This window comes from Elephas maximus, chromosome 3 (assembly GCF_024166365.1).
Source record: "Elephas maximus indicus isolate mEleMax1 chromosome 3, mEleMax1 primary haplotype, whole genome shotgun sequence".
Lineage (NCBI taxonomy): Eukaryota > Metazoa > Chordata > Mammalia > Proboscidea > Elephantidae > Elephas > Elephas maximus.
This window is the reverse complement of record NC_064821.1, coordinates 10,428,619-10,455,414: the sequence shown is the minus strand read 5'-3', so window position 1 is coordinate 10,455,414 and position 26,796 is coordinate 10,428,619. Positions and strand designations below refer to the sequence as shown.

Below are 26,796 nucleotides of genomic sequence, written 5' to 3'. Positions count from 1 at the left end.
CTAGCTCAAAGTCACACAGCACAAGTTCTGTAGCTGTGGGACTGGATATTCCAATATGCTGACCCCAAGATCTGTATCTTCTATGGTATCCTATTCTGTTTCTTTGAGGAAGTCTTCTCTGCTTATTCCCTGATATTAGATTCCCAGTCCAGTTGCCACTGCGTCGATTCTGACTCATGGCGACCCCACGTGTGTCAGAGCAGAACTGTCCTCTATAGGCTGAATTTTCAGAAGAAGATTGCCAGGCCTTTCTTCCAAGGCTCCTCTGGGTGGACTGGAGCCTCCAACCTTTTGGTTAGTAACTGAGCCTGTTCACCATTTGCACCATCCAGGGACTTCAGCTTTAACATTTACTGTTATTAGAATTTTAAATATTTAAAAAAAAATCTTTTGATAACCAAGTCATCATGCATTTGTTAACTGCAGTGCTGAGAAACACACCGAAAAATCCGTAACTTTGGACAAGAAATTGAAAGTGATAAAACAAATAAGGCCAAACCACCACTGTGATACGCCATGTTGTTTGGAGCATTTGCTGGAAATACTCAAGAAAAGAAAACTATCTTTAACCTAGGCTTACATTTAGGTTTGAACATGTCATCAGGCAAAAAAAAAGGGAACAGTGCTGGTCGCCTGGCTACAAGCACCCTCCCATCCACGATGTGTCCCTAAGCATGAGTGATGGTGTATTTTCGTGTTCCAAGAATACAACCGTCCCTTTTAATATTTGTCCATATGGAGAATACTGAGTTAGGCAAACGTTGAGTTATGAAAGGTTTTTGGGGGCATAAAATGCAACACCATACAAGTCGGGGAGAGGAATGGGGAGAGGCGGAGGCAAGAGAGGGTGCTGTGAACTAAATCCAGGTGTTAGCCAAGGGGTCAGAAACTCAACCCCATTTCCCACATTATTCAAAAGCACCCCTTGAGACATCCTAGGTAATTGACCTAGTGTCGTTTTTAGTGCTTCTGTTCTACCTCCTGGCTCCTTGCATAGTGCCTGGGGTCTTAAAAGCTTGCAAGCCATCCAAGACACAACTCTTGGTCTCTATTCACCTGAAGCAGCTGAGAAAGAAGAGTCAGGAAGAGACGGAAGAAATGGCATGTGTGACTAATTGCCTCCATCAACAACTACCTCCTTTGCCATGAGACCAGAAGAAAGTGGATGGTGCTCGGCTACTGTAATCGAACATTTTGATCAAAGATTTTATAGAAGAATCCTGATCAAAGTGGTAAAATGCAGAACAATTTCAAATTCTTATGGAATCCAGACATTCTGGAGCCATTGAGGCTGGACAAACCCCTGAAATTGTTTTCCTGAAAGAATTCTTTAAACCCTAAACCAAAAATATCTCCCAAAGTAGTCTGTAAACCAAACAACAACTAACTTAGCTTATTTAGTAACTAATGTCTGCCTCGAACAGTGTGCTCTTTGGAAGAATTATGTCTATGGGATCAAATTGACCACAGCAACTGGAAAGGTCAGGTAGGAAGCTGAGGTGGCAGTGAGTTTATGTTAATTGAGGAGGAACAGTTTGGTAGAGGGGGGTGACAATGGTTGTACAGTTGAAGAATGTAACCAATATCACTGAATTGTGCTTGTAGAAATTGTTGAATTGGCTTGTTTTGTTTTACTGTTTATACTTTGAACAAGAATGAAAAAATGAGATACCAAAAACAAAACATCAACAAAAACAAAACCATCCCTTGAGCAGGTAATGGCTCATGATCTGCTACAGGATGCTGGTTTTAAGAATTCTCCATGTGACCCATTCTTTCTAGGGAACTAGAGACCAATAGAGACCAAAATACGGGAAGGAGTCAACACAGCACAGGGAAGAGATGTACGTGGTGGCACGTGTCCAGGCCACATGTGACCACAAGGGGCTCCATCGATCAGCAGATCATTCCTTTGTCTTTAGCCAGGAAACAGCAGCAAGATCAGCTGGTGGCTCTGGTTGGGTGGACACAGTGTCTTTGGTGTCTTTTTTCTGTACAAACTCTGATGGCTTCTCCAGAGTCTCCTAATTGGGGGAGATAATATGGAGAAAAGCTGAAGAGAAAGTACCACACCAAAACAGATGCTGTCAAGTCACCTACAACTCCTGGTGAGCCCATGTGTGTCAGAGTAGAACTGTGCCCCATAGGGTTCTCAATGGCTGATTTTTCAGAAGGGTTTTCTTCTGAAGCTTCTCTGGATGACTTCAACCTCTAACTTTTCAGTTAGCGGTCGAACCCATTAACTTTTTGCACCACCTGGGGGCTCCCAAGAGAAATTAACACCTCCAAAGTTAACTAAAACTTCTAGTATGCCTAGAGATGACAGCTAGAATTTCGGAATGGTCCGATGCTCATTAAAGATGCTCCAATATTTGACTCTGCAGCCATTTCCCAAAGAACACCAGGATGATGGTTCTTTTTTAGTTTCTGTTTTAATTTTATCTTTTTATAAACGCCACGTGTTTCCTGCATGCCAGGAGCATTGTAAGCCTTTATATGACCACATTCAATCCTCATGATGAGATAGATAGTGGTAACCCATACTACCCCCATTTTACAGATGAGGAAGCTGAGGCATGAGAAGTTAAGTCACTTGCTCAAGGTTAGGCAACGTATAAGTGGTGGATCTGGGATTTGAAACTAGGCTGCACTTAAACACTACAGTGATGGCACCTGTGAGGATCAATCACGATTGTAAGGTTTTTTCCTCAGCACCGAAAACAGTGCCTGGCATATACTAGACACCGAATAAATATTTGTTAAATAAATGATGACATCTGGACAAACATCCTTTGGATATCTGTGGAAAGACTGTAAAAAGGAAGGAAGGAAGGAAGAAGTAGAAAGAAAGAAAGAAAGAAACAAGAAAGAGAAAGAAAAGGGGCAGAAGGGAAAGAGGAAGGAAAGCAGGAAGTAGGAAAGGAAGGAAGGAAAGAAGGAAGGAGGGAAGGAACGAAGGAAGAGTTTTTCTGGCTGTGGTCTCAAAAAACAGAAACTCAGCTGCACAATGGCAGGAAGCTAATGCAATCTCTCTTTTCTTTCACATCAAGGAACCAGGAAGCTCCTGGTAGCACAAGATGTTGGGTTCAGACAAGTCCATGGCATTGCAGAGAGGAGGATCTTACCATTTTGGTGTGGGTAGTAGACCGAGACATCTCAGTGCTTTCCACTTCAACTCCTTTCCACTTTGCAGTAAACCATTTCTTGTATTCTATTTGCACCTGGAAGTTTCAAGAATATAGAGGTTACATTTTTATTACATCCAGAGCTTGTGCAAAAGAAAGGACCCTAAAACGGGAGGCTAGAGGTACAGATGCCAAGCCCTACCTTCTGCTATTCTTTCAGGGGTTTTGTATGCAGTCTTGGCCACGCTCATGCTGGTTCATTTTATTCAAATTAAACTTTCTCAGCTATGGAAAGGGTGCTTGCTAAGTGCCAGGCATCATAAGGGCTCAATATATGGTGATGATGATGGATTATGATGATGATGATGATGGTGATGATGTAAGTGGTGATGACGATGGAGATGATGAAGGTGATTATGGTGATGATGATGATAATGGAAGTGATTATGGTGATGATGAAGGTGATGATATGATGTTGATGAAGATGACGATGGTGATATAGGTGGTCATGATGATGGAGATGACGAAGGTGATTATGGTGCCAACGATGGTGATAAAAGTAATTATGGTGAAATATAATGTTGATGAAGACAATGATGATAGTGGTGGTGGTGATGATGATAATGATGAAGGCCACCTTTTATTGAACAGAAGCGATCTTCCAAGGAGCCCTGGTGGTGCAATGGTTAAGCACTAGGTTGTTAATAAAGGTTGGTGGTTCAAACTCACCTAAAGGCTCCACAGAAGAAAGACCAGGCGATCTGCTTCTGTAGAGACTACAGCCTAGAAAATCCTGTCATGCAGTTCTACTCTGTGACATGGGGTCAATATGAGTCAGAATCGACTTGACGGCACCGAAGAACAAGTTACTTTCCAGGCACTTTATATGCAATTTCATTTAATCTGATGAGGAAGAGTGTTCCTCTCACCCTCAATTAATGATGAAGAAGTTGAGGCTCTTGGAGGTAAATTGACTTGGCCATGGTCGCACACCCAACATTCAAAATCTTGTCATTCTTACTTCAGAACTCTAGCACTAACCACTCTACTAAACCGCCCCTTGTGATCCCATGAATTGCCTTCCTTGAACCTCCTTAACGTGTTAAAGATGACTGTTAAATGGTTAATAATCAGCATTATTTTGCCAAGACAAGTAAGTTGTATTTTACTTCTTCTGTGTGTGGGGAGTACCAAGCACTCAGAAGGCACTAAAGAATTGGAAAGGAATTAAGAAAGTGGAAAACTGGTCTGTTGGTAACCAGCATCTGAACTGCCATTACTTCCATTCAGTCTCAAAGGACAAAGCCAGGAAAGCTCTTCCTAATCTATGTGAAGAGTAAAATTGTGATAATGACCCTCAATGAGAACTTAATGTCTGCCAAGTACTGTGCTGGGAGATTTATATTGCATTATCTCATTTAATCCTCAACACTGTAAGGTAGATATTGCCACATTTGCAGATGAAAAATCTGAGGCTCAGAGAGGGTAAGAAGCCCATCCAACATTACACAGCAACATACTCAGTGGAAGAACTTGGATTAGAGCTAAAGTCTCTATGAGCTTGTGTTGTTGATGTTAGGTCCGAGTCAGTTTCAACTCATCGCGGCCCTATGCAAAACAGAACGAAACCCGCTGCCCAGTCCTGTGTCATCCCACAATTGTTGTTATGCTTGAGCCCACCATTGCAGCCACTGTGTCAATCCATCTTGTTGAGGGTCTTCCTCTTTTTCACTGACCCTCTCTACTTCGTGCCTTTGAATTGTGGTGTTGGTGAAGAACATTGACTATACCATGGACCGCCAAAAGAAAGAACAAATCAGTTTTGGAAGAAGTACAACCAGAATGCTCCTTAGAAGCAAGGATGGCAAGACTTCATCTTACAGACTTTGGCCGTGTTATCAGGAGGGACCCATCTCTGGAGAAAGCAGAGGGGTCAGCAAAAAAGAGAAAGACCCTTGATGAGATGGATTGACACAGTGGGTGCAATAATGGGCTCAAGCATGGCAACAATTGTGAGGATGGCGCAGGACCGGGCAGTGTTTTGTTCTGTGTGCATAGGGTGGCTATGAGTCAGAACACACTCAAGGGCACCTAACAACAACAACTACTTTACCAAGCACGTCCTTCTTCAGGGGTTGGTCCCTCCTGATAAATGTCCAAAGTGTTTGAGACAAATCTCGCCATCCTTGCTTCTAAGGAGGATTCTGGCTGTATTTCTTCCAAGACAGATTTGTTCGTTCTTCTGGTAGTCCATGGTATAGTCAATATTTTTCGCCAACACCACAATTCAAAGGCATCAATTCTTCTTCAGTCTTCCTTATTCGTTGTCCAGCTTTCACATGCATATGAGGCAATTGAAAATACCGTGGCTTGGGTCAGGCGTGCCTTAGCCCTTAAATGTAACATCTTTGTTTTTCCAAACTTTAAGGAGGTTTTTTGCAGCAGATTTGCCCAGTTCATTGTTTGATTTCTGACTGCTGCTCCCACGGGTGTTGAGAACTTGTGGTATATTGTCCCAAATAGTCCAATGTCCCTCCCAATAGTACACTTCCCTACAGGAGAATTATTCTTTCTCTCCAAGGTGAATTCAGGTATGGCCTATGACTTGCTTTGGCCAATGGCATGAGGGCAGAAGTGATGTGTGTCACTTCTAAGCAGAAGCTTCAAGAGAGTGAAGATGTGCTTTGCCTTGATCTCTTTTTCCTTGGCCATGAGATCACCCATGTTCTACACCAGGGCTGCCCTCTCAGCCTAGATCCCAGAGTGAACGCAATGGGTAACAAACCACAGGTATGTGGCACCAGCAAGAAATAAACCTTTACTGTTGTAAACCACCAAGATTGGGGGAGGGCTAATTGTTTTTTTTTGTTTTGTTTTTGGTGAAAATATACGCATCAAAATGGATAACAATTAAACAATTTCTACAGGTACAATTCAGTGACATCGGTTACATTCTTCAACTTGCACAACCATCTTTGCTATCATTTTCCAAAGTATTCTACCATCATTAACAGAACTCACTGCCCTCTAAGCTCATCTAATCTTTTGAGTTGCTTTTGTCAATTTGATCACTTACAGAGAGATAATTCTTTAAAAGAGCACAATGCTCAAGGCAAACATTCTTTACTAGTTAAGCTAAACTATTGTTTGGTGTAAAGATGATTTCAGGAATAGTTTCAGTTTAAGGTTTAAAGATTATCTCAGGTATTCATCCAGCCTCAGTGACTCCAGTAAGTCTGGATTCCATGAGATTTTGGAATTCTGCTCTACATTCCCCTTTGGATCAGTAGAGTGCTATTTGTTCTTGCAGTGTAACTGACCTTTATTCTGACTGTTACAATGCTCTTAAGACGTATATTACGTTGCTGAAAAGATGAGGCCCAGAGCACTTGGCAGACCCTCTCCATAGAATCCAGGCAACCCAAAAATGCAAAATGAAGGATGAGAATATGAGTAGCTATTCCATAAGATTTTGGGGCTATCTAGCAAGTGAGGAAATAATTAGCCTTACCTGGTGATTAAGGAGACAGTGCACCACGAAGAGCAAAACTCCCTGCAGGACATTGATGATGGTGAACATGTAGGCAATGACTAATCCAGCTGTCTTCCCTACTGCTTCAACCATAAAAAAACCAAGGCCCCAAGAACAGCCCAGGATAAATAGCTGAGCAATGGCTTTAAATGTCATGACTCTGGGGGAAAAAAAAAGAAAAAGAGTAATGAAAACTCCATTTATTAAGCACTTAAGGAGTTCTTGGGTGATGCAAAGAGTTAATCTCTCAGCTACTAACCAAAAGGTTGTTGGTTTGAACCTACTCAGAGGTGCCTCAGGAGAAAGGCCTGGTAATCTACTTCTGAAAGGTCACGGCCACTGAAAGCCCTGTGGAGCCCAGTTCTACTCTGACACACGTGGGGTCGACATGAGGCAGAACGGACTGGATGGCAACTGTTTTTTTCTTTTAAACAATATATTTTATTTATTATATTTGGAATATATATATATATATTCTTTTTATTCTATTATGTATAATATAGTATATAAAATCAATATTATTGTATATTATATAGCATATAACAGAAATATTTATAAGTAAACAAAATAACTTCTTATTATAACAAGCTTTCCGACTCATAGCAACCCTCTAGGACAGAGTAAAACTACCTCATCGGGTTTCCAAGGAGCGGCTGGTGGATTCAAACTGCCCACATTTTGGTTAGCAGTTGAACGCTTAACCACTGTACCGTATATGGTCGCTATGAGTTGCAATCGACTCAAAGGCAATGGGATAACAAGATTTCAATATAATGTAAATATTTTAAATATGATATAAATATTTATATCAACATATTATACTTCTTTTTGTTGTCGTTAGTTGCTATCAAGTCAATTCCAACATATGGTGACCTCATGTGAGCACAATACAACTGCTCCATAGAGTCTTCAAGGCTGTGACCTTTTAGAAGCAGGCCTATCTTTGGCGATGCCTCTGGGTAGTTTGGAACTGCCAATCTTTCGGTTAGTAGCTGTCTTAGTTATCTAGTGCTGCTATAATAGAAATACCACAAGTTGATGGCTCCAACAAACAGAAGTTTATTCTCACAGTCTAGGAGGCTAGAAGTCTGAATTCCAGGAGCCAGCTCTGGGGGAAGGCTTTCTCTCTCTGTCATCTCTGGGGAAGGTCCTTGTCATCAACCTTTCCCTCATCTAGGAGCCTCTCAGTGCAGGGACCAACGGGCCAAAGGGCGCACTATGTTCCAGGTTCTTCATTCTTGGTGGTAGGAGATCCATCTGACTCTCTACTTGCTTCTCTCTTTTATATCTCAAAAGAGATCAACTCAAGATACAACCCAATCTTGTAGATTCAGTTCTGCCTCATGAACATAACTGCATCTAATCCTACTTCATTGATATCATAGGGGAAGTCTTATGGATTGAATTGTGTCCCCCCAAAATGTGTGTCAACTTGGCTAGGCCCTGATTCCCAGTATTGTGTGACTCTCCACCATTTTGTCATCTTATGTGATTTTCCTGTGTGTTGTAAATCCTACCTCTATGATGTTCATGACCCCCACATGTCTGTCAGTTTGTCGTACTGTGGGGGCTTCCATGTTGCTGTGATGCTGGAAGCTATGCCACCGGTATTCAAATCCTAGCAGAGTCGCCCATGGTGGACAGGTCTCAGCTGAGCTTCCAGACTAAGACAGACTAGGAAGAAGACCTGGCAGTCTACTTCTGAAAAGAATTAGCCGGTAAAAACCTCGTGAATAGGCCCGGAACATTGTCTGATATAGTGTTGGAAGATGAGCCCCCTGGTTTGGAAGGCACTCAAAATGCGACTGGGGAAGAGCTGCCTCCTCAAAGTTGAGTACATCATGCTTGGTAAAGTAGAAGGTCAGTGAAAAAGAGGAAGATCCTCAACAAGATGGACTGACAAGTGGCTGCAACAATGGGCTCAAGCATAACAATGATTGTGAGGAGGGTGCAGGACCGGGCACTGTTTTGTTCTATTTTTCACAGGGTATCTATGACTCGGAACTGACTCAACCGCACCTAACAACAACAACATGATATTAGTGAAGCAGGATTAGAGGCAGTTTATTAACGAGGCAGAACTCAATCTATAAGATTAGGCTATATCTTGAGTCAATCTCTTTTGAGATATAAAAGAGAGAATCCAGCAGAGAGGTGGGGGGACCTCATGCCACACAGAATGAAGACCCAGGAAGGGAGCACATCCTTTGGATTCTGGCTCTGAGAAGCTCCTAGACCAGGGAAGATTGATGACAAGGACCTTCATCCACAGCTGACAGAAAGAGAAAGCCTTCTCCTAGAGCTGGTGCTCTGAATTCAGCTTCTGGCCTCCAAAACTGTGAGAGAATAAACTTCTATTTGTTAAAGCCATCCACTTGTGGCATTTCTGTTATAGCAGCACTAGATAACTAAGACAGGTGGGGTTTACAACCCACAGGAAAATCACACCAGTTGACACAATGGTGGACAATCACACAATACTGGAAATCATGGCCTAGCCAAGTTGACACACATTTTTGGAGAACACAGTTCAATCCATGACAGTAGCTGAGCACTTAACTGTTTGTATCACTCAGGAACTTCCTATATATAACCCATGGCCACTGAGCTGATGCTGACTCATTTTTTTTCAATCATTATTTTTAAATAGTTTGGGTCAGCACCCATGAGAACAGAGTTGCTATAACCAAGGAGAATGGACTCCAGAAGTGGGTGGATTCTTGGGGGACAAACAGATGATGTTGACAATCTTGGCACTAATTTCATATGAAGACCGTGTCACACAAAGGAGACACTCGATGGATGTCGGCTGTGTAAACAAATGAGGCAGTGGAAGAAAAAAAAAATTTTTTTTTCAAGAGTCACTTGAAAATCATAGTTTTTTACATCTTCTACAAGTTCTTCTCTCATACTCTTCCTCTAGTACCAGGAAAATCTATACCGTATTTTCTACAGGCATCTTCCCAGGCAGGGTGGTCCTGCAGAAACATGATGTAAGGACAACTCTGTGGATACTACTGAGTATGTTGCTTTCTTACCTGGTATTCTGAATGGTGGAAACTTCTTTATTGAGGGAAGAAAGTTTGCTTTTCAAAATCCACAGAACTATGAAGTAAAACACCAAGTTTATCTGTGGAAAGTGTGAAAAATTGGCTTAGAATTTTTTTTTTTTGCAGTCCATTACTTGCCACCTAACTTGACATGATCACCTCCCATCTGATGTTTGTCAGACTGTGATGGCTTGCCTGTGACTGTGATGCTGGAACTCTGCCACTAGTATTTCAGGGTCATCCATGGTGGACAGGTTTTAGTGCAGCTTCCATGTTAAAACAGACTAGGAAGAAAAGCCTGGTGATCTACTTCTGAAAATTAGCCAGTGAAAACCTTATGGGTCGCAACAGAATAATGTCTGATATAATGCTGGAAGGTGAGCCTCCTAGGTTGGAAGACACTCACAATACACAGTGCCTGTACAACGGACTTGAGCACACCAACAACCATGAAAATGACACAGGATTTACCAATGAATTGCACGTGGCATGTGAGAGAAGGAGCAGAGCGAGGTGATTCCAGGGTTAATAAACTAAGGACTCAGGAGGAAGAAGGTTCCACCAATAGAATTGGGGAAAGAGCAACTTGGAAGAAGAGTTCAAATCAAGAGTTGGTTTAGAACACTCTAAGATGCCCATGAAATACTCAAGTTTAGATGTCAGGTTGTTATTGTTATTGTTAGCTGCTGTCTACTCAGCCCCTGGCTCACGGCAACCCCATGCACAATGGGATGAAACGCTGCTCAATCTCTTGCCATCCCCAAATTGGACTGCTGTGATCCATAGAGTTTTCGTTGCTGATTTCTGGAAGTAGATCACCGGGCTTTTCTTCCTAATCTGCCTTAGTCTGGAAGCTCTGCTATAAGCTGTCCAGCATCACGGCAACCCTCAAGCCTCCTCTGACAGATGAGTGGTGGCTGCACACGAGGTGCACTGGTCAGGAATAGAACCAGGGTCTCCCACATGCAAGGCGATAATTCTACCACTGAGCCACCACTGCCCCCTTTAGATGTCAGATAACCAGGTTGGATCTGTAAGTCTGGAGTTGAGAAGTCCAGGCTGGGTGCTTACATTTGGGAGTTGTCAGGATAAGGTAAGTATTGAAAGCTATGGACTGGAGGGGATCACAAGGGAGTGAGTGTAGGTAGGGAAGAGAGGAAGTTTATGGATCAGCCCTGAGAGCTCCTATACTGACAAGAAGAACCCACACAGGTGGCTGAGCAGGAGCAGTCTACACTCTAGGGCCCATGGGCCAAATCCAGTATGCATTCCATTGCTTGTTTTTGTAAATAAAGTTTTATTGGAACACAGCCACACGGATTCATTTACATGTTGTCTGTGGGTGCTTTCATACTGACTTACAACGTGCTTACATATTCACTTGGCTACCTGATGTCTAAAGCCTTGGGTGACACAAACGGTTTGCACTTAGCAAGTAACCGAAAGGTTGGAGGTTCAAACCGGCTCCGAAACACTGTGGAAGAAAAGGCCTGGTGATCCGCTTCCCATAAAGACTGTTGTTAGGTGTCCTTGAGTCCATTCCGACTCATAGCGAACCTATGTACAACAGAAGAAAACACTGCCTGGTCCTATGTCATCCTCACGATCCTTACTATGTCTGAGCCCATTGTCGCAGCCACTGTGTCAATCTATCTCATTTAGGGTCTTCATCTTTTTCACTGACCGTCTACTTTACCAAGCATGATGTTCTTTTCCAGGGACTGCTCTTCCTGATAATGCTTCTAAGGTATGTGAGATGCAGTCTCGCCATCCTTGCTCCTAAGGTGCATTCTGGCTGTACTTCTTCCAAGACAGATTTGTTCATTTTTTTTTTGGCAGTCCATGTATATTCAATATTCTTTGCCAACACCGTAATTCAAAGGCATCAATTCTTCTTCGGTCTTCCTTATTCATTGTCCAGCTTTCGCATGCATAAGAGGTGATTGTAAATACCATGACTTGGGTCAGGTGCACCTTAGTTCTCATGCATTTTAAAGAGGTCTTTTATAGCTGATTTGCCCGATGCAATGTGTCATTTGATTTCTTGACTGACTGCAGCCTGAAAAGCCCTCTGGCATAGTTCTGCTCTAACACTTGGGGTCACCATTAGTCAGACCCGACTCAACGGCTAAAGACGACAACAGCAACAACCTGATACCTAAACTTGAATATTTCATAGGCATCTTAAAGGTAGTGTGTTCAGAACTGAACACTTGCTAGGGAAAGTCTAGCAAAGACAGCGTCTCAAAGGTGAGAGATGGATCATGTAAGGTTAAATTTCCTTATCTTTATCTCATTTCCACTTTAACAGATAAGATATGACATTCTCTGTGAGCAACTCAACTCTGTTGTTGCTATTGTGTGCTATCAAGTGGATTCTGACTCATAGCTACCCTATATGACAGAGTAGAACTGCCCCCAAGGGATTTCCTAGACTGTGATCTTTATGGGAGCAGATAACCAGGTCTTTCTCCTGAGAAGTCGCTGGGTGGACTCAAACCACTGATCTTTCAGTTAGCAGCTGGAGTGCTTAACCGTTTGTGTCCCCAGGACTCCTTAACCCAGCACTGAACCAAAAAAGATCCATTGCGGTTGAGTTGATTTTGACTCATAGCAACCCAGTAGGATGAGCAAGACTGCCTCATAGGGTTTCTGAGTAGTGGCTGGTGGATTCGAACTAGGGACCTTTTAGTTAGAAGCTGAGCTCTTAACCACTGTGCCACCAGGGCTCCAGTGCTAGCACACCAATGTACTTGCTCCTGGTTACCTACCAAGATAATGATGGCCACCGGTGCCATGAAACTCCAGATGAAGCCTTTATTAAGTTTCAGCCAGCAACTGTTGAAAGAATGGAAAGCATTAGCTGCCTAGTCCTTGGGAGGAGACCAGTTACCAGTTGTCTTCAAGCTGATTTCATATAGCCTCATATATGAAACAGTCTGCGTTCAAATCCCACCTTCCCTCCCACCCACCAATTAGGCAAGTTACCCAAACTTTGGTGCTGCAGCCGAATAAGTTGAGCTGCTGCTGGTAATAATACTAATGTGTCTTGTTGTTGTGAGAGTTCAGTGAACCAACAGTGTTGTTAGATGGTGCCAAGTTGGCTCTGATTCGTAGTGAACCTATGTACAACAGAAGGAAATGATGCCCAGTCCAGCACCATCCTCACAATCATTGTCGTGTTTGAGCCCATTGTTGTAGCCACTGTGTCAATCCATCTCGTTGAGGGTCTTCCTCTTTTTCGCTGACGCTCTACCAAGTGTGATGTCCCTCTCCAGGGACTAGTTCCTCCTGATAATGTGTCCAGAGTACATGAGATGAAGTCTCACCATCCTTGCGTCTAAGAAGCATTCTGGCCATACTTCTTCTAAGATGTATTTGTTCATTCTTCTGTCAGTCCATGATATATTTGATATTCTTCACAAAAACCACGATTCAAAAGCAAAGATAACACTTTGATGACTAAGGTGCACCTGACCCAAGCCATGGTCTTTTAAATCACCTCATATGCACGTGAAAGCTAACGGGCATCAAGCCTTAAAATAGTGCCTAGCACTTACAACCATTAGATACCATTACTATCCGGACTTGAACACTGTACATACATACATACATATATATATATATATATATAAACCAAACCAAAACCACTGCCGTCGAGTCAATTCTGACTCATAGCAACCCTATAGGACAGAGTAGAACTGTCTGGTAGGGTCTCCAAGGAGCGCATGGCAGATTCGAACTGCTGACCTTTTGGTTAGCAGCCGTGGCACTTAACCAGTATACCACAAGGGTTTCCATATATATATATATCCCACCTGAATTTAGAGACCATCTGAAGAATAGATTTGACGCATTGAACACTAATAACTGAAAACCAGACGAGTTGTGGAATGACATTAAGGACATCATACATAAAGAAAGCAAGAGGTCATTAAAAAGACAGGGAAGAAAGAAAAGGCCAAAAAAGATGTCAGAAGAAACTCTGACCACTTGGGTGAGTGGCGTCTGGGGTCTTAAAAGCAAGCAAGCGGCCATCTGAAGTAAGTCAATTGGTCTCAACCCACCCAGAGCAAAGAAGAATGAAGAATACCAAAGACACAAGGAAAATATAAGCCCAAGAGAAAGAAAAGGCCACATAAACCAGAGACTCCAACAGCCTGAGACAGGAAGAACTAGATGGTGCCTGGCTACCACCAATGACTGCCGCAACAGAGAATTCCTGATGCAGCAGGAGAAAAGTGGGATGCAGACCTCAAATTTTAGTAAAAAGACCTGACTTAATGGTCTGACTGAGACTGGGGGGACCCCAGAGGTCACGGCCCAAACTAAAACCATTCCCAAAGCCAACTCTTCAGGCAAAGATTAGACTGGACTATAAGACATAAAATGATACTGGTGAGGACTGTGCTTCTTAGCTCAAGTAAACACATGAGGCTACGTGGGCAGCTCCTGTCTGGAGGCGAGATGAGAAGGCAGAGGGGGAAAGAAGCTGGTTGAATGGACACGGGAAATACAGAGTAGAGAGGAGAGTGCTGTTACACTGTAGGGAGAGCAACTAGGGTCATATAAAAATGTGTGTATAACTTTTTGTATGAGAGAATGACTTGAATTGTAAACTTTCACTTAAAGCACAATAAAAAAAGAAGAAACTCTGAAACTTGCTCTTGCACGTAGAGTAGCTGAAGCGGAAGGAAGAAATGAGGAAGTAAAAGAGCTGAACAAAAGATTTCGAAGGATGACTTGAGAAGATAGAGTGAAGTATGATAATGAAATGTGCAAAGACCTGGAGATAGAAAACCAAATGGGAAGAACATACTCAGCATTTCTCCAGGGGAAAGAACTGAAGAAAAAACTGAAGCCTCAAGTTGCAATACCGAAGGTTTCTGTGGGGAAAATATTAAATGACACAGGTAACATCAAAAGAAGATGGAAAGGATACACAGAATTATTGCATCAAAAAGAATTGGTTGACACTCAATCATTTCAGGAGGTAGCATGTGATCAAGAACCAATGCTACTGAAGGAAGAAGTCCAAGCTGCACTGAAGGCATCGGTGTAAAACAAGGCTCCAGGAATTGACAGAATACCAGTGGAGATGTTTCCACAAATGGAAGCAGCGCTGGAAGCACTCACAAGTCTGTGTCAAGAAATTTGAAAGACAGCTACCTGGCCAAACAAATGCAAGAGATCCATATACGTACTCATTCCAAAGAAACGTGATTCAACAGAATGGGGAAATTATGGAACAATCTCATTTCACACACAGGAAAATTTTGCTGAAGATCATTCAAAAGCGCCTGCAGCAGTACATCAACAGGGAACTGCCAGAAATTCAAGCCAGATTCAGAAGAGGACGTGGAACCAGGGATACCATTGCCGATGCCAGATGGATCCTGGGTGAAAGCAGAGATTACCAGAAAGGTGTTTACCTGTGTTTATTGACTACGCAAAGGCATTTGATTGTGTGAATTGTAACAAATTATGGATAACACTGTGAAGAACGGGGATCAAGAGACAGTCGTTTAAACAGAACGAGGGCATACTGCGTGGTTTAAAGTTAAGAAAGATGTGTGTCAGGGTTATACCCTTTCACCATACTTGTTCAACCTGTATGTTGGGCAAATAATCCAAGAAGCTCGACTGTATAAAGAAACACACGGCATCAGGGTTGGAGGAAGACTCATTAACAACCTGCCATATGCTGATGACACAACCTTGCTTGCTGAAAGTGAAGAGGACTTGAAGACCTTACCGATGAAGATCAAAGACCACAGCCTTCAATACGGCGTACATCCCAACATAAAGACAACAAAAATCTTTACAAGTGAACCAATAAGGAACATTGTGACAGAGAAAGGATTAAAGTTGTCAAGGAGTTCATTTCACTTGGACTCACAATCAATGCCCATGGAAGCAGCAGTCATGGCATTGGGCAAATCTTCTGAGAAAGGCCTCTTTAAAGTGTTAAACAGCCAAGACGTAACTTTAAGGACTAAGGTGCACCCGAGAATCCAAGCCACGTTGTTTTTCATTGCCTGATATGCATGCGGAAGCTGGACAATGAATAAGAAAAACCAAAGAAGAATTGATGCCTTTGAATTATGATGTTGGCCAAGAATATTGAATATACCATGGACTGCCAGAAGAACGAACAAATCTGTATTGAAAGTACAGCCAGAAAGGTCATTATAAGTAAGAATGATGAGACTTCGTCTTGCTTACTTAGGACATGCTATAAGGAGGGACCAGTCCCGGGAGAAAGACTTTATGCTTGGTAAAGTAGAGAGTCAGCGAATAAGAGGAAGGCCCTCAATGAGATGCATTGACACAGTGGCTACAACTATGGGCTCGGGCATAACAACAATTGTGAGGATGGCGCCGCACCCGGCTGTGTTTCCTTCTGTTGTATGTTAGGTCACCGTAAACTGGAACAGAGTAGATGGCACCTAATAACAACAACATAGGGACCAAATTTTATTAACGGTTTCCAGGGGAGAGAGGGTAGGTGGGTGGGAGTGGGAGCCATTTGTTCGGATACCCTGAGCTTCTCTTAAGAAAGATGGTAATTTTTGGAAATGGATAGTAGTGACGAACATAATTAATGTCACTGAATTATACATGTAAAAAAGGTTGAAATGGCACAGGTTTTGTTTTATTTACACATATATATTTGCAATGGATTAATTACTTTTGTGAGTGGCTTTTCTAGCCATGGTCTTGTAACTCCCACCTAGGTGACTTGGTGGGATTGTGTAAATAGGGTGATTGTGGCCTAGCAAGGGGATTGGTCAGTTTTGCCTTGAAAGACAGCCAGTTCCAGAGTAGGGAGGAAGAGCCCACCACCACCAAGGAAGGAGAGACCAGGAGGAGAGGCTTTGCAGTAGGAGACGCATGGTAGGCTTCCCAGCCCATGGAGAGAGAAAGCTGAGTGCCTTCGTGCAAAGGCTGAGGGCCAGAGAGAGGCGTGGCTGTGAGCACAGCTGGGGAGAGGCTGTTCTGTTGGAAGAAGCGTATCCTGGGTGTTCTTGAGCCTGAACTGTAACTGTTACTTCCCTAATAAACCCCATAATCGTGAGTGTGGTCTGTGAGCTCTGTGTGGCCACTGCAAAGAATAATTGAAGCCAACAGAGAAGTAGAGAGTGCCATGGGAGGGATGGTTGGTGTGAGAATTGGCAAAGATGGTGGAGAGAGAAGGCATGTCTGACCCCTGCCTCATGGGAATCACCCTCGGGCTGTGGTTCTTGGTTCTCTTTTCCCACTGTGAAGTTAGAGGAGGTCAGACACTGCACCCATGCCATTTTTCAATTGTTGACTTTATATTTTATATGTATATATACACACACAGATATATATATTCAGTGTTTTATTCTGCTGTACATAGGGTTGCTATGAGTTGGAACTGACTTGACAGCACCTAACAACAATATATTCTTTACATTAAAAAAATAAATGTAGTTATTATGAAGATTGTTATAATGAGAAAAATAGCAAGAATAATTTATGTACAGCCGTATGAGCAATCAACCCTAATTAAGCATATACCATGTGCCAAGTACTGTATTTCCCAAATACTTTATATTCTGGCATGGCTTTGTTGGCAAAGGTAGTGCAACTTATTCTGGAAGGAGACCTGGCAGTATGAATCTGGTAAAAGTAACAATTAAACAATCCCCAACCCTCAGACGGCAGAAAAGCACTCAGGTTTATGTTCTATGCCAGAGTTTACAAACTACAGCCTGTGGGCCAGTTCCAGCCCATTGTTGGTTTTTGTAAATAAAGTTTTATTGGCACACAACCACACCCATACATTTACGTATTGTCTGTGGCTGCTTTCACACTACGCTGGCAGAGCCGAGTACTTGCAACAGAGACTACACGGACCACAAAACTGAAAACATCTACCAACAGGCCCTTTTCAGAAAAAGTTTGCCAATTCTTGATCTACCCTACTATCATACCTGCAGAATCGTTGAGGTGCACAGGGCTCAAGCTCAAGACAGGGCAACTCTTTTGGTTTCAAGGACATCACCATACGTGTTGTTTTAGTATATGTACACCTACTTCCTAACGCCAACCCCACTGCCAAAATATTACCTTCTTCAACTAACCGTTGTATACAAGTGTTTTCAAACTTCTTTGTTGTTGTTGTTGTTAGGGGTCATCAGAGACAGAGAGAGAGAGAGGCTGTTGCTATCAAGTCAATTCCAACTCTTAGAGACCTTGAAGGACTAGTGGAACTGCCCCCTGTGGTTTCCAAGGAGCAACTGGTGGTTTCAAACTGCCGACCTCTTGTTGGCAGCCAAACACTTAACCACTGCACCACTAGGGCTCTAATTCATGGTAACCCCTTATACAGCAGAACGAAACTCTGCTCAGTCCTGTGGTGTCTCCATGATCATTGGTATGTCTGAGTCCATGGTTGCGACTATTGTGTTTTTTGAGTGCCTTCCAACCTAGGGTCTCATCTTTGAGCACCCTATCGAACAGTGTCCTGTTGTGATCCATAGGGCTTTCACTGGCCGATTGTCAGAAGTAATCACCAGGCCTTTCTTCCTCATCTGTCTTAGTCTGGAAACTCTGCTAAACCTGTCCACCATGGGTGACCCTGCTGGTATTTGAAATACCTGTGGCATAGCTCCCAGCATCACAGCAACATGTAAGCCACCACAGTACCACAAACTGGCAGTCGGGTGGTGGCGGAACTTCTTTGGAGAGGCAGTAAGACATGGCTAGTAAGAGCACACTGCCTTGGGAATGCCAGCTTCCTCTTTTTTTTGGCTGCAACCTTGGGGAAGTTTATTAAACGGACTGAGTCCTGTGCCAACATCCTAGGACCATGGGAGCATGACATGAGATACTGCATACGTGAAGCACCGTCCCTGGTGGATTGGGGGCCTTCCAGAGTTGTTACTATTATTGTTATTGTTTACACTTGTGAGGTCGATCTCAATTAATTCAACCTACTCTTTCAGAACCATACAGACCAAGTAGCTCACAGGTTCTTAATGCGGTGACACAGATTTGCTTTACCTGTCCCCGAATTGCCTGAACTGGTGTTCAAAATTTTGTACATATATATTTGGCTACTAATCTAAAGATTGACTGTTTGGACCCACCTAGCTGTGCCTTGGAGGAAAGACCTGGCGATTTGCTTCCATAAAGATTGTTGTTGTTACTGTTGGGTACTGTGGAGTCAGTTCTGACTCATGGTGACCACATATGAAGGAATAGAACTGCTCTATAGGGTTTTCTAGTCTGTAATCTTTATGGGAGCAGATCACCAGGTCTATCTCCCACACAGCCATTGGATGGGTTTGAACTACCAACCTTTCGATTAGCATCCAAGTCCTTAACTGGTGTGGCGACCGGGCTCCTTTCCGTAAAGACTACAGCCAAGAAAAGCCTATGGAGCTCAGTTCTACTCAGTAACATAATGGGTTGCCATGAGTCAGAATCACCTCAACAACAACGGGTTTGGTTTTTGTATTATATCTGTCTGGAGAAAGAGGCTCTTGCTTTCATCAAACTCTAAAAGGGATCCAACTCCAAAGATGCTGAATACTATTGTTCTAGGGATTTCTAAGAGAACACTGAATTCAGGCTTAAGGGAGGACAACTGGAAAACGGATTAGGATTTTTTTTAATTTCAGATCATGTAATAGATAAGCACTTGGTTGCTAACCAAAAGGTGGGTGGTTCAAACCCACCCAGCAGCACTGCAGAAGAAAGGCCTGGTGATCTGATTCTGTAAAGACTACATCAAGGAAACCCTATAGAGCAGTTCTACTCCATAGCACATGGGGTTGCTATGAGTCAGAACGACTTGACCGTAACGGGTTTGGTTTTGGTTTCTTGCTATGGACACACTCCCACCATAAACACACACGTCATGCTTACTGAGTATTTGTTCCATAATTTTTGTGTCCAACGCCTGCAGACACAGCCACGATCACAGCTGGGATCCCGTAGCCAAAAGGGTACATGAACCTCTTCTTGAATCTGCCTGCGCTGGTGTAGTTGGCCACCTTGAGATTCCTGATGGTGAGGAAGAGGTGCAGGCCTTCCAGAAGCATCCAGGTGAAGGAGGCCAGGTAGAGGTAGTGCAGGGCCCCAGCAATGACAGAGCACAGCACCTGGAGATGGGGGAGAGTTGAAAGTGTGGATCAGATACTAAGTGCTCGGCTGTTAACTGAAAGGTCGGTGATTCAACCCAGGAGAAAGATGTGGCACTCTGCTTCCGTAAAGATCACAGCCTTGGAAATCGTATGGGGCGTCCTACTCTGTCCTATGGGGTCACTGTAAGTTGGAATTGACTCGATGGCAGTGGGTATTCTCAGCATTCATCCCCAAAGGTAGAGAGACCAAAGTTCATTAGTGATTTCCAGGGGCAGGTGGGAGGGAGGGACGGATACAGGAGAATTCAATGCTTAGGGAACACTGAGCTTCCATTAAGGGTGAGGGAATATTCTGGGAACAAGGTTACGTAGCAAGTAAAATGAGGAGCTTGACTCTGACACACGTGTGGTCACCTTGATTTGTAATCAACTCTATGGCAACCATTATTTTTTAAGAAGAGTTGAGATTCAAACGCAGATCACTGTGGCAAAGCCATACTCTATAAATAAAATTCAAGCCTACCCTTATTCCAAAGAGGGCATTGGTGGGTCAGTGGTAGAATTCTCACCTTCCACGAGGGAGACTCAGGTTCGATTCCCGATCAATGCACCTAACACACAGCCATCACCACCTATCGGTGGAGGCTTGCCTGTTGCTATGAAGCTGAGTAGGTTTCAGCAGAGCTTCTAGACTAAGAGGGACTAAGAGGAACGGCCTGGCTATTGACCCTCAATAATCAGCCAGTGAAAACCCTATGGATCACAACAGCCCAATCTGCTACTGATCCTAGGAATGGCTCAGGATTGGCAGTGTTTGTTCTGTCGTGCATGCGGCTGCCATGAGTTGGGGGCTGACTGGACAGCAGCTAATAACAAAAACAACAACACCCCCATTCCAGAATATAGGGCTGTCACTAGGAAGCAGTTGCCCAGCCAGGGACTACATTTCCCAGCCTCCACTGCAGTTAGGTGTGACCATGTGACTGAATTCTAGCCAATAGAATGTGAGAGGGAAGCCCATACAAGCCATCCTCATGGGACGCCCACCAGGCTCTTTTCCCATTCCACTTGGGCCAAATGGCAAGGACCCTGGGGTGACCTTGGAAGCTCTGTATGGAATATGGAAGAGCCTCCATTAGCCTGAGGGTGGAGGATAGACATACTGCAAACCTGTTGTCCCCCACTCCACACTTATATGTAAGTGAAGAACTAACTACTGTTGCACTAAGGGGAATTCCCAAGTGGCACAATGATTGAGCACTCGGCTACTAACCAAAAGGTTATTGCTTCAAATCCACCCAGAGGTGCCTTGGAAGAAAAGTCTGGTGATCTACTTCCGTAAGATCACAGCCATGGAAAACCCTATGGAGCACGGCTGTACTCTGAAACACATGGGTTCGCCATTTGTCAGAACCAACTTGACGGCAACCGGTTTGATTTTGTTGTGCTAAGCCACTGACGTTTTGGAGTTTATTTGTTATAGCAGCTAATGTTACCCCATCTAATATGATCAGTCTGACTCCCAGTCACTTTGCTAAATGACCTCTCAGGAAGTATGGGTCTTGTTCAAAGTGAAACAGGAGCAGAGCTGAAGTGGGGACCCCTACTTTTCCTGCCACACCCTCACTTCTGATTCTTGCCTCTCTCCCCACATCTTTTCTCATAACAAGTTGGGAAGATTTGCTTATGACAAGGAAGTTATTTGGTTGAAAAACCTACCTTAGGCTCAGTTTGATCAACCCCCACGAGGAAGAGCAGGTGGGCCAGGAAGAGGCAAAGTGATAGCTGCAGGTGGAGCGAGGTGCTGGTGTTCTGGATGGCCCGGCACAGGAGGAAGGTGAGGGCTGCCAGGAGGAGGCACAGCAGAGAGAGGCTCAGCCCCACGTAGGTAATCACAGCCAAAGCCAGGTTGTCCTGTGAGCCACAAAAGGAGGAATACGTTACATTTCCCAACTTGGCAGTTATGGCTCTGATGGCGAGTCAGATGGGGTTCCCAGCTCAAGGGTCTCTCCAGACAGTTGCTTAACATCTCTGAGACTTGGTTTTCCCATCTTCAAAATGAAGGCAATAATGGTGGTGCAACGGTTAAGTGCTTGGCTGATAATCGTAAAGGCTGGTTGTTTGAACCTACCCTTACATTTCACAAGAGGAAGACCTGGCAACCTGCTCCAGTAATGGTCACAGTCTAGAAAACCCACTGGGGAAGTTCTACTCTGTCACATAGGGTCACTATGACTCAAAATCGACTTGACAGCACCTAACAACTACAGCGACCACATAAGGATGTTGAAAACCTGAAACCACTAGAACAGAGCTGTCCAACAGAAATATCATGTGAGCAACTAATGTAAATTAAGTTTTTAAGTGGCCACATTAACAAATAATGTACAAAGCAACAGGTAAAATTAATGTCATACCATATTTAATTTAACCTAGTATGTTTAAAATATTGTCAGGTCAAAACGTGTACAGCAATGTTCACTGCAGCACTGTTGACAATAGCCAAAAAGTAGACACAACGGAAACGTTGCTCAACAGATGAATGGATAAATACAAGGTAGTGTATACACAAATATGCAATGTTACTCCGCCATAAAGACGAATAAAGTCCTGATATATGTCACAACATGGATGAACCTAGAAAACATTTTGTTGACAGAAATAAGTCAGTTCCAAAAGGACAAATACTGTATGGCCTCACTTATACGAATAAGCAAATATACAGAAACCAAAGATTATTGGGGGAGGGGAAGCTTTTACTTAGGGGGCTTTGAGTTTCTGTTAATGGCGGTGGGATAATTCAGACGAGAGTAGTGATAACGGCTGTACAACAGGAAGAAAGTAATCAATGTCACTGAATTTTACAGGTAGAAATTGTTGAATTGGTGAATGTTTTGGTGTGTATGCCCTCACCACAATAAAAAATACTCTCAGTTCAATGTGTAACCAGTGTAAAACAATTATTAATCAGTTATTTTATATTTTCTTTTTTCATATTAAGTCTTTGAAACCCAATGCATATTTTAAACTTACCAAAAAACAAACAAACTAAACTAAACCTGTTGTGGTCAAGTCAATTCCGACTCATGGCGACTCTATTGAACAGAGTAGAACTGCCACAGGGGGTTTCCAAGGAGTGCCTGGTGGACTTGAACTGCTGACCTTTTGGTTAGTAGTCATAGCTCTCAACCATTATGCCATCAGGGTTTCCTTTAAAATGACAGCGCATCTCAATTCAGGCACTATAATTTCATTGGTGAAAATGGAATGTGTTCCTATCAAATCAATAAAATTGTATTTATCATATAAGTATTTTGCACTGCTTTAGCCTTTTAATGTAAATCAATTTAAATGAAATAAAATTAAGAATTCAGTTCTTCAGTGCCACTCACCACATTTCAAATGCTCAATAACTACATGTGGTGGTCCTGTTGAACTGAACAGCACTCAAATGTAATCTCCATGTAAAAAACCAAAAAATCTCCATGTAGGCTGGTATTTTTATCTGTCTTAATCCCTGCTGTATTCCCAATGCCTGGAACAGTGCCTGGCATATAGTAGGCACTGCATAAATATTTGTTGAATGAGTAAAATGAAGCCATGCATAAAAAGCATTCAACACTATGGTTGTCACATAGCAAATACCCAGTAAAAGAGAGCAGAAATGAAATAGAGGAAGAAGTTGAGTAAATTTCTTGAAACTTGAGTTGTCTTAGACCTGATTGAGACTTGGGAAGTTCAGGGGCTATGTTTTGTCATTGGTTACAGCCAGTTACCTTCCCCTTGGTCTGACCAGGGAGGTTTAGCTGTGATTCTCTCTTGCAGAGTAGCAGATATTTTCGATTCCAGAACCCCTTGAACCTGACCATGGTAGGGCTTGCCAACACAACTTCCCAATACCGGAGGTGTTTTCTATGTTAGCTTGAGGTCACTCTGCCCATGCCCATGAAAATGGCAGAGAATTAGTGCCCCCTAGATGCAGTTCTCAACAAACAACTGAAAAGAGATGGTGTATCAATACCCCAGCTCTCTAATTCCTCAGTTGGGATAACTCTGAGGTGTGTAGTCCACACTGACTCCCAGAGCTCCAGTTGCCCACAGAAGTGACTGGTGTGATAATGCTCTCTGTATTGGTCTCTATCCTTCTCCTATTTCACCTGCTCAGCCCCCTACTGGTGTTTACTGGAATCGCCTTCCAAGTAAGCTACTTGTACTTGAGTCCTTATCTTAGAGTCTTTTTCTAAGATACAGAGAGGATGACTTCACAGCTCACTGCACACAGTCAGGTTCAGAGGAGAGGACCGTGAATCCTGGTACCTTGGGTGTAAGAGCCAAGAGGACAGCAAAGCTGGACAGATGGAAGCACTGGCATGTGGTGTGAGAGTCGTTGCTTTTGACATGAGAGCAGCCCTTCATTGACCAGCTGCCCTCATCCGTCGATCCTTCCCAGTAGACACAGAAATGTTTTTTTCTCGCACCAACAGGCTGGAGAAAGAATAGCATAGAGGTGATTCTCTTTCTGTTTTTATTATTTGAACTTTATGGGTTAATCACAGATGCACTGGGTTGGATTCTGGATTAGGAAAATTGCACTATCTTTAAAACTTGTGGGGAAGAGTTTCACACTGCCCCCTGTGCTATGGAGTTTACTCTTCCTTAATTCTGCCCTTCTCTGCTCATCTCAGTGCCCTGGGGATTATAATAGCACAAACCGTTGCTTGGTCCTGTACCATCTGAGTGATCTTTGCAATGTTTGAGCCCTTTTTTGTGGGTATTGTGTCAACCCATCTCATTGAAGTTTTCCCTTAGTCAATGAAAACCCCGTGGATCATAAAATACTTTTGGAGACTTTGACTCAATTACTTTGGACACATCATCAGGAAAGACCAATTACCAAAAAAGGACATTGTGTTTGGTAAAGTGGAGGGCAGCAAACGTGAGGGAAACCCTAAGTGAGATGGATGAACACAGTGACCACAACCATGGACTCAAACATACTAACGATCTCGAAGGTAGTGCAGGACTGGGCAACATTTGTTCTGTTATACATAAGGTCACAAAGAGTAGGAGCTGACATGACAGCAACTATCAATATTTCCATCTGCAGTTGGACAATCCCTCCTCCACTCCTCCAGTTTTCATTGGGCTCAATAATTCTAGTGCCTCTGTTATCCATTTAGGCTTAATGTAATCATGATGCCCCAGTCTGTTAGATTGCCACAGTGAGCAATCCCTTGTCAGTTCTCTTGACTCTGAACCATCAGAGTTGGATTCATTTCCCTACCAGAACCCTGAGAACGCACCAACATCTCTTTAAGGCACCCTAGATGGAGTCCTTGGGTGGTGCAAACAGTTAAAGTGCTCAAATGATAACTGAAAGGTTGGAGGTTCAAGCCTACCCATAGGCAACTGGGAAGAAAAGTCTGATGATCTACTTCCCCAAAATCATTCACTGACAGCTCCCTACGGAGCACAGCTCTACACTGACACCCATGGGGTGGCCATGACTCAGAATTGGCTCAATGGCAACTTGTGCTGGTCTTCTTGGGTAGAACCAGTCCCTGGTTTTGCTCACCTGAGTATGTTTAAAGGTCAGGAGGACAGGTTTGGACAGGGCAATTTTTTCCTTCGAGCCAATGGTGCCACTCACGACAAGAGAGTTCAGTTTCACTTCTTGCAGTCCTTTTCTGTCACTAAAATAGTTTTCATTGAGAATATCCCCAAGAGCACGATAGGTGATCAATGCAACAGCACTGTGATCTGTGACCATAGAAGAGAAATTTTTTAGGGCTTCCGGTTTGGGGAGTGTCTTACCTGAGGGTCCTGACAGTGAGCAAAGCCAGCAACTACTCAGCCATCATGGAGCAAACCTGCTTCTCCTGTTCATTATCATCAAGACCTTGGGTGATAGACAGCATTGAGTGTGGCTCAATTAGCAGCTGCCCAGCCATTATCAAACTGAACCTGCCCCTTCCTCTCCATTGTCCTCAAGACCCTGAGTGCTGCATGTTGCTAGTTCCTTCCTTAAGATTGTCATACCCACTTTATCAGCCTCAAAAGTGTCCCAAAGTAATCTAAGCCTCATTAAGGCCTAACTAAATGTTAAGATCTCCACCAAGGGCAGGACTTATCTGCCATCTTCTGTACATACTAAGGGGGAAAAAATGCCATTTTCTTAGCACACTTATGTGCCATGATAACTTATGTAGTCCATGATGTTTGTATGTAGTTCCTTGTGAAGGACAGTATAAAGGTTTCTGCCTCTCTTTGTTCAGAAAGCTTGATTTGAGGTATACACCTCCTTGCTCCTTGCCTGCGTGCTTGCAGTAAAAGCTCTTCCTCCCTCCTCACGCCGGTGTGTTTTAATTGATGAGAAACCGCACCAGGCCAGTCCAGCTTCGGGTAACAATGAGGCAAACCTAACGTAGCGTTCAAATTGCCTTTGGAAACCCCTTAAATTGCCCATGTAATACGCTGCATGTTGTTTTGGGTACAGTGTTTGCATTATGTAATACAAATGTGATGCACTACACAGGATAAGAGGTTTCTATGGAAAACATGTAAATCAATGTGCTGTGAAAATATCTATGAATCCTTAAATATCAGAGTCAGGAGGCAAGAAGCTTGCCCTCAGAGGGGTAGGTGAAACTCACATGGTAAGAGGAAACCACACATTCCCATCTTTCATCTTTAGTTCATGCTGGGGATCTAATTGAGTGGAAAGGTATGCAGGGTAGCCCATTCCATTTAATTTGTTTTTTCTCTCCCTCTCAATTTCTCTCCCTCCCCCTTTCAGCACTCCCTTTGACTTGCTGACCCTCTCTCCCTTTATCTCTCTGACTTCCTATTACTCTTTGTCTCTATGACCCCCACTTCCTGTCTCTCATCTCCAGCCCTTTGGTGCTCTGACCCTCTATCCTTCTGTGTCTATGGCCCTTAGTTCCTGTCTCTCTCGCAAGACTGTACAGCTT

General features: G+C 43.3%; 1 protein-coding gene across 1 annotated transcript in view; it reads right to left on the bottom strand.

Moving 5' to 3' along the window:
- Positions 1 to 1,606: 1,606 nt before the first annotated feature.
- ADGRE1 (adhesion G protein-coupled receptor E1) overlaps positions 1,607 to 26,796 on the bottom strand; it is a 216,419-nt gene continuing 191,229 nt past the window's right edge. The window contains exon 20 of the mRNA XM_049876615.1: positions 1,607 to 2,024. Within this exon, the coding sequence (XP_049732572.1) occupies positions 1,905 to 2,024 (120 nt within the window). The 3' untranslated portion in view covers positions 1,607 to 1,904. The remainder of the gene's footprint in view (positions 2,025 to 26,796) is intronic.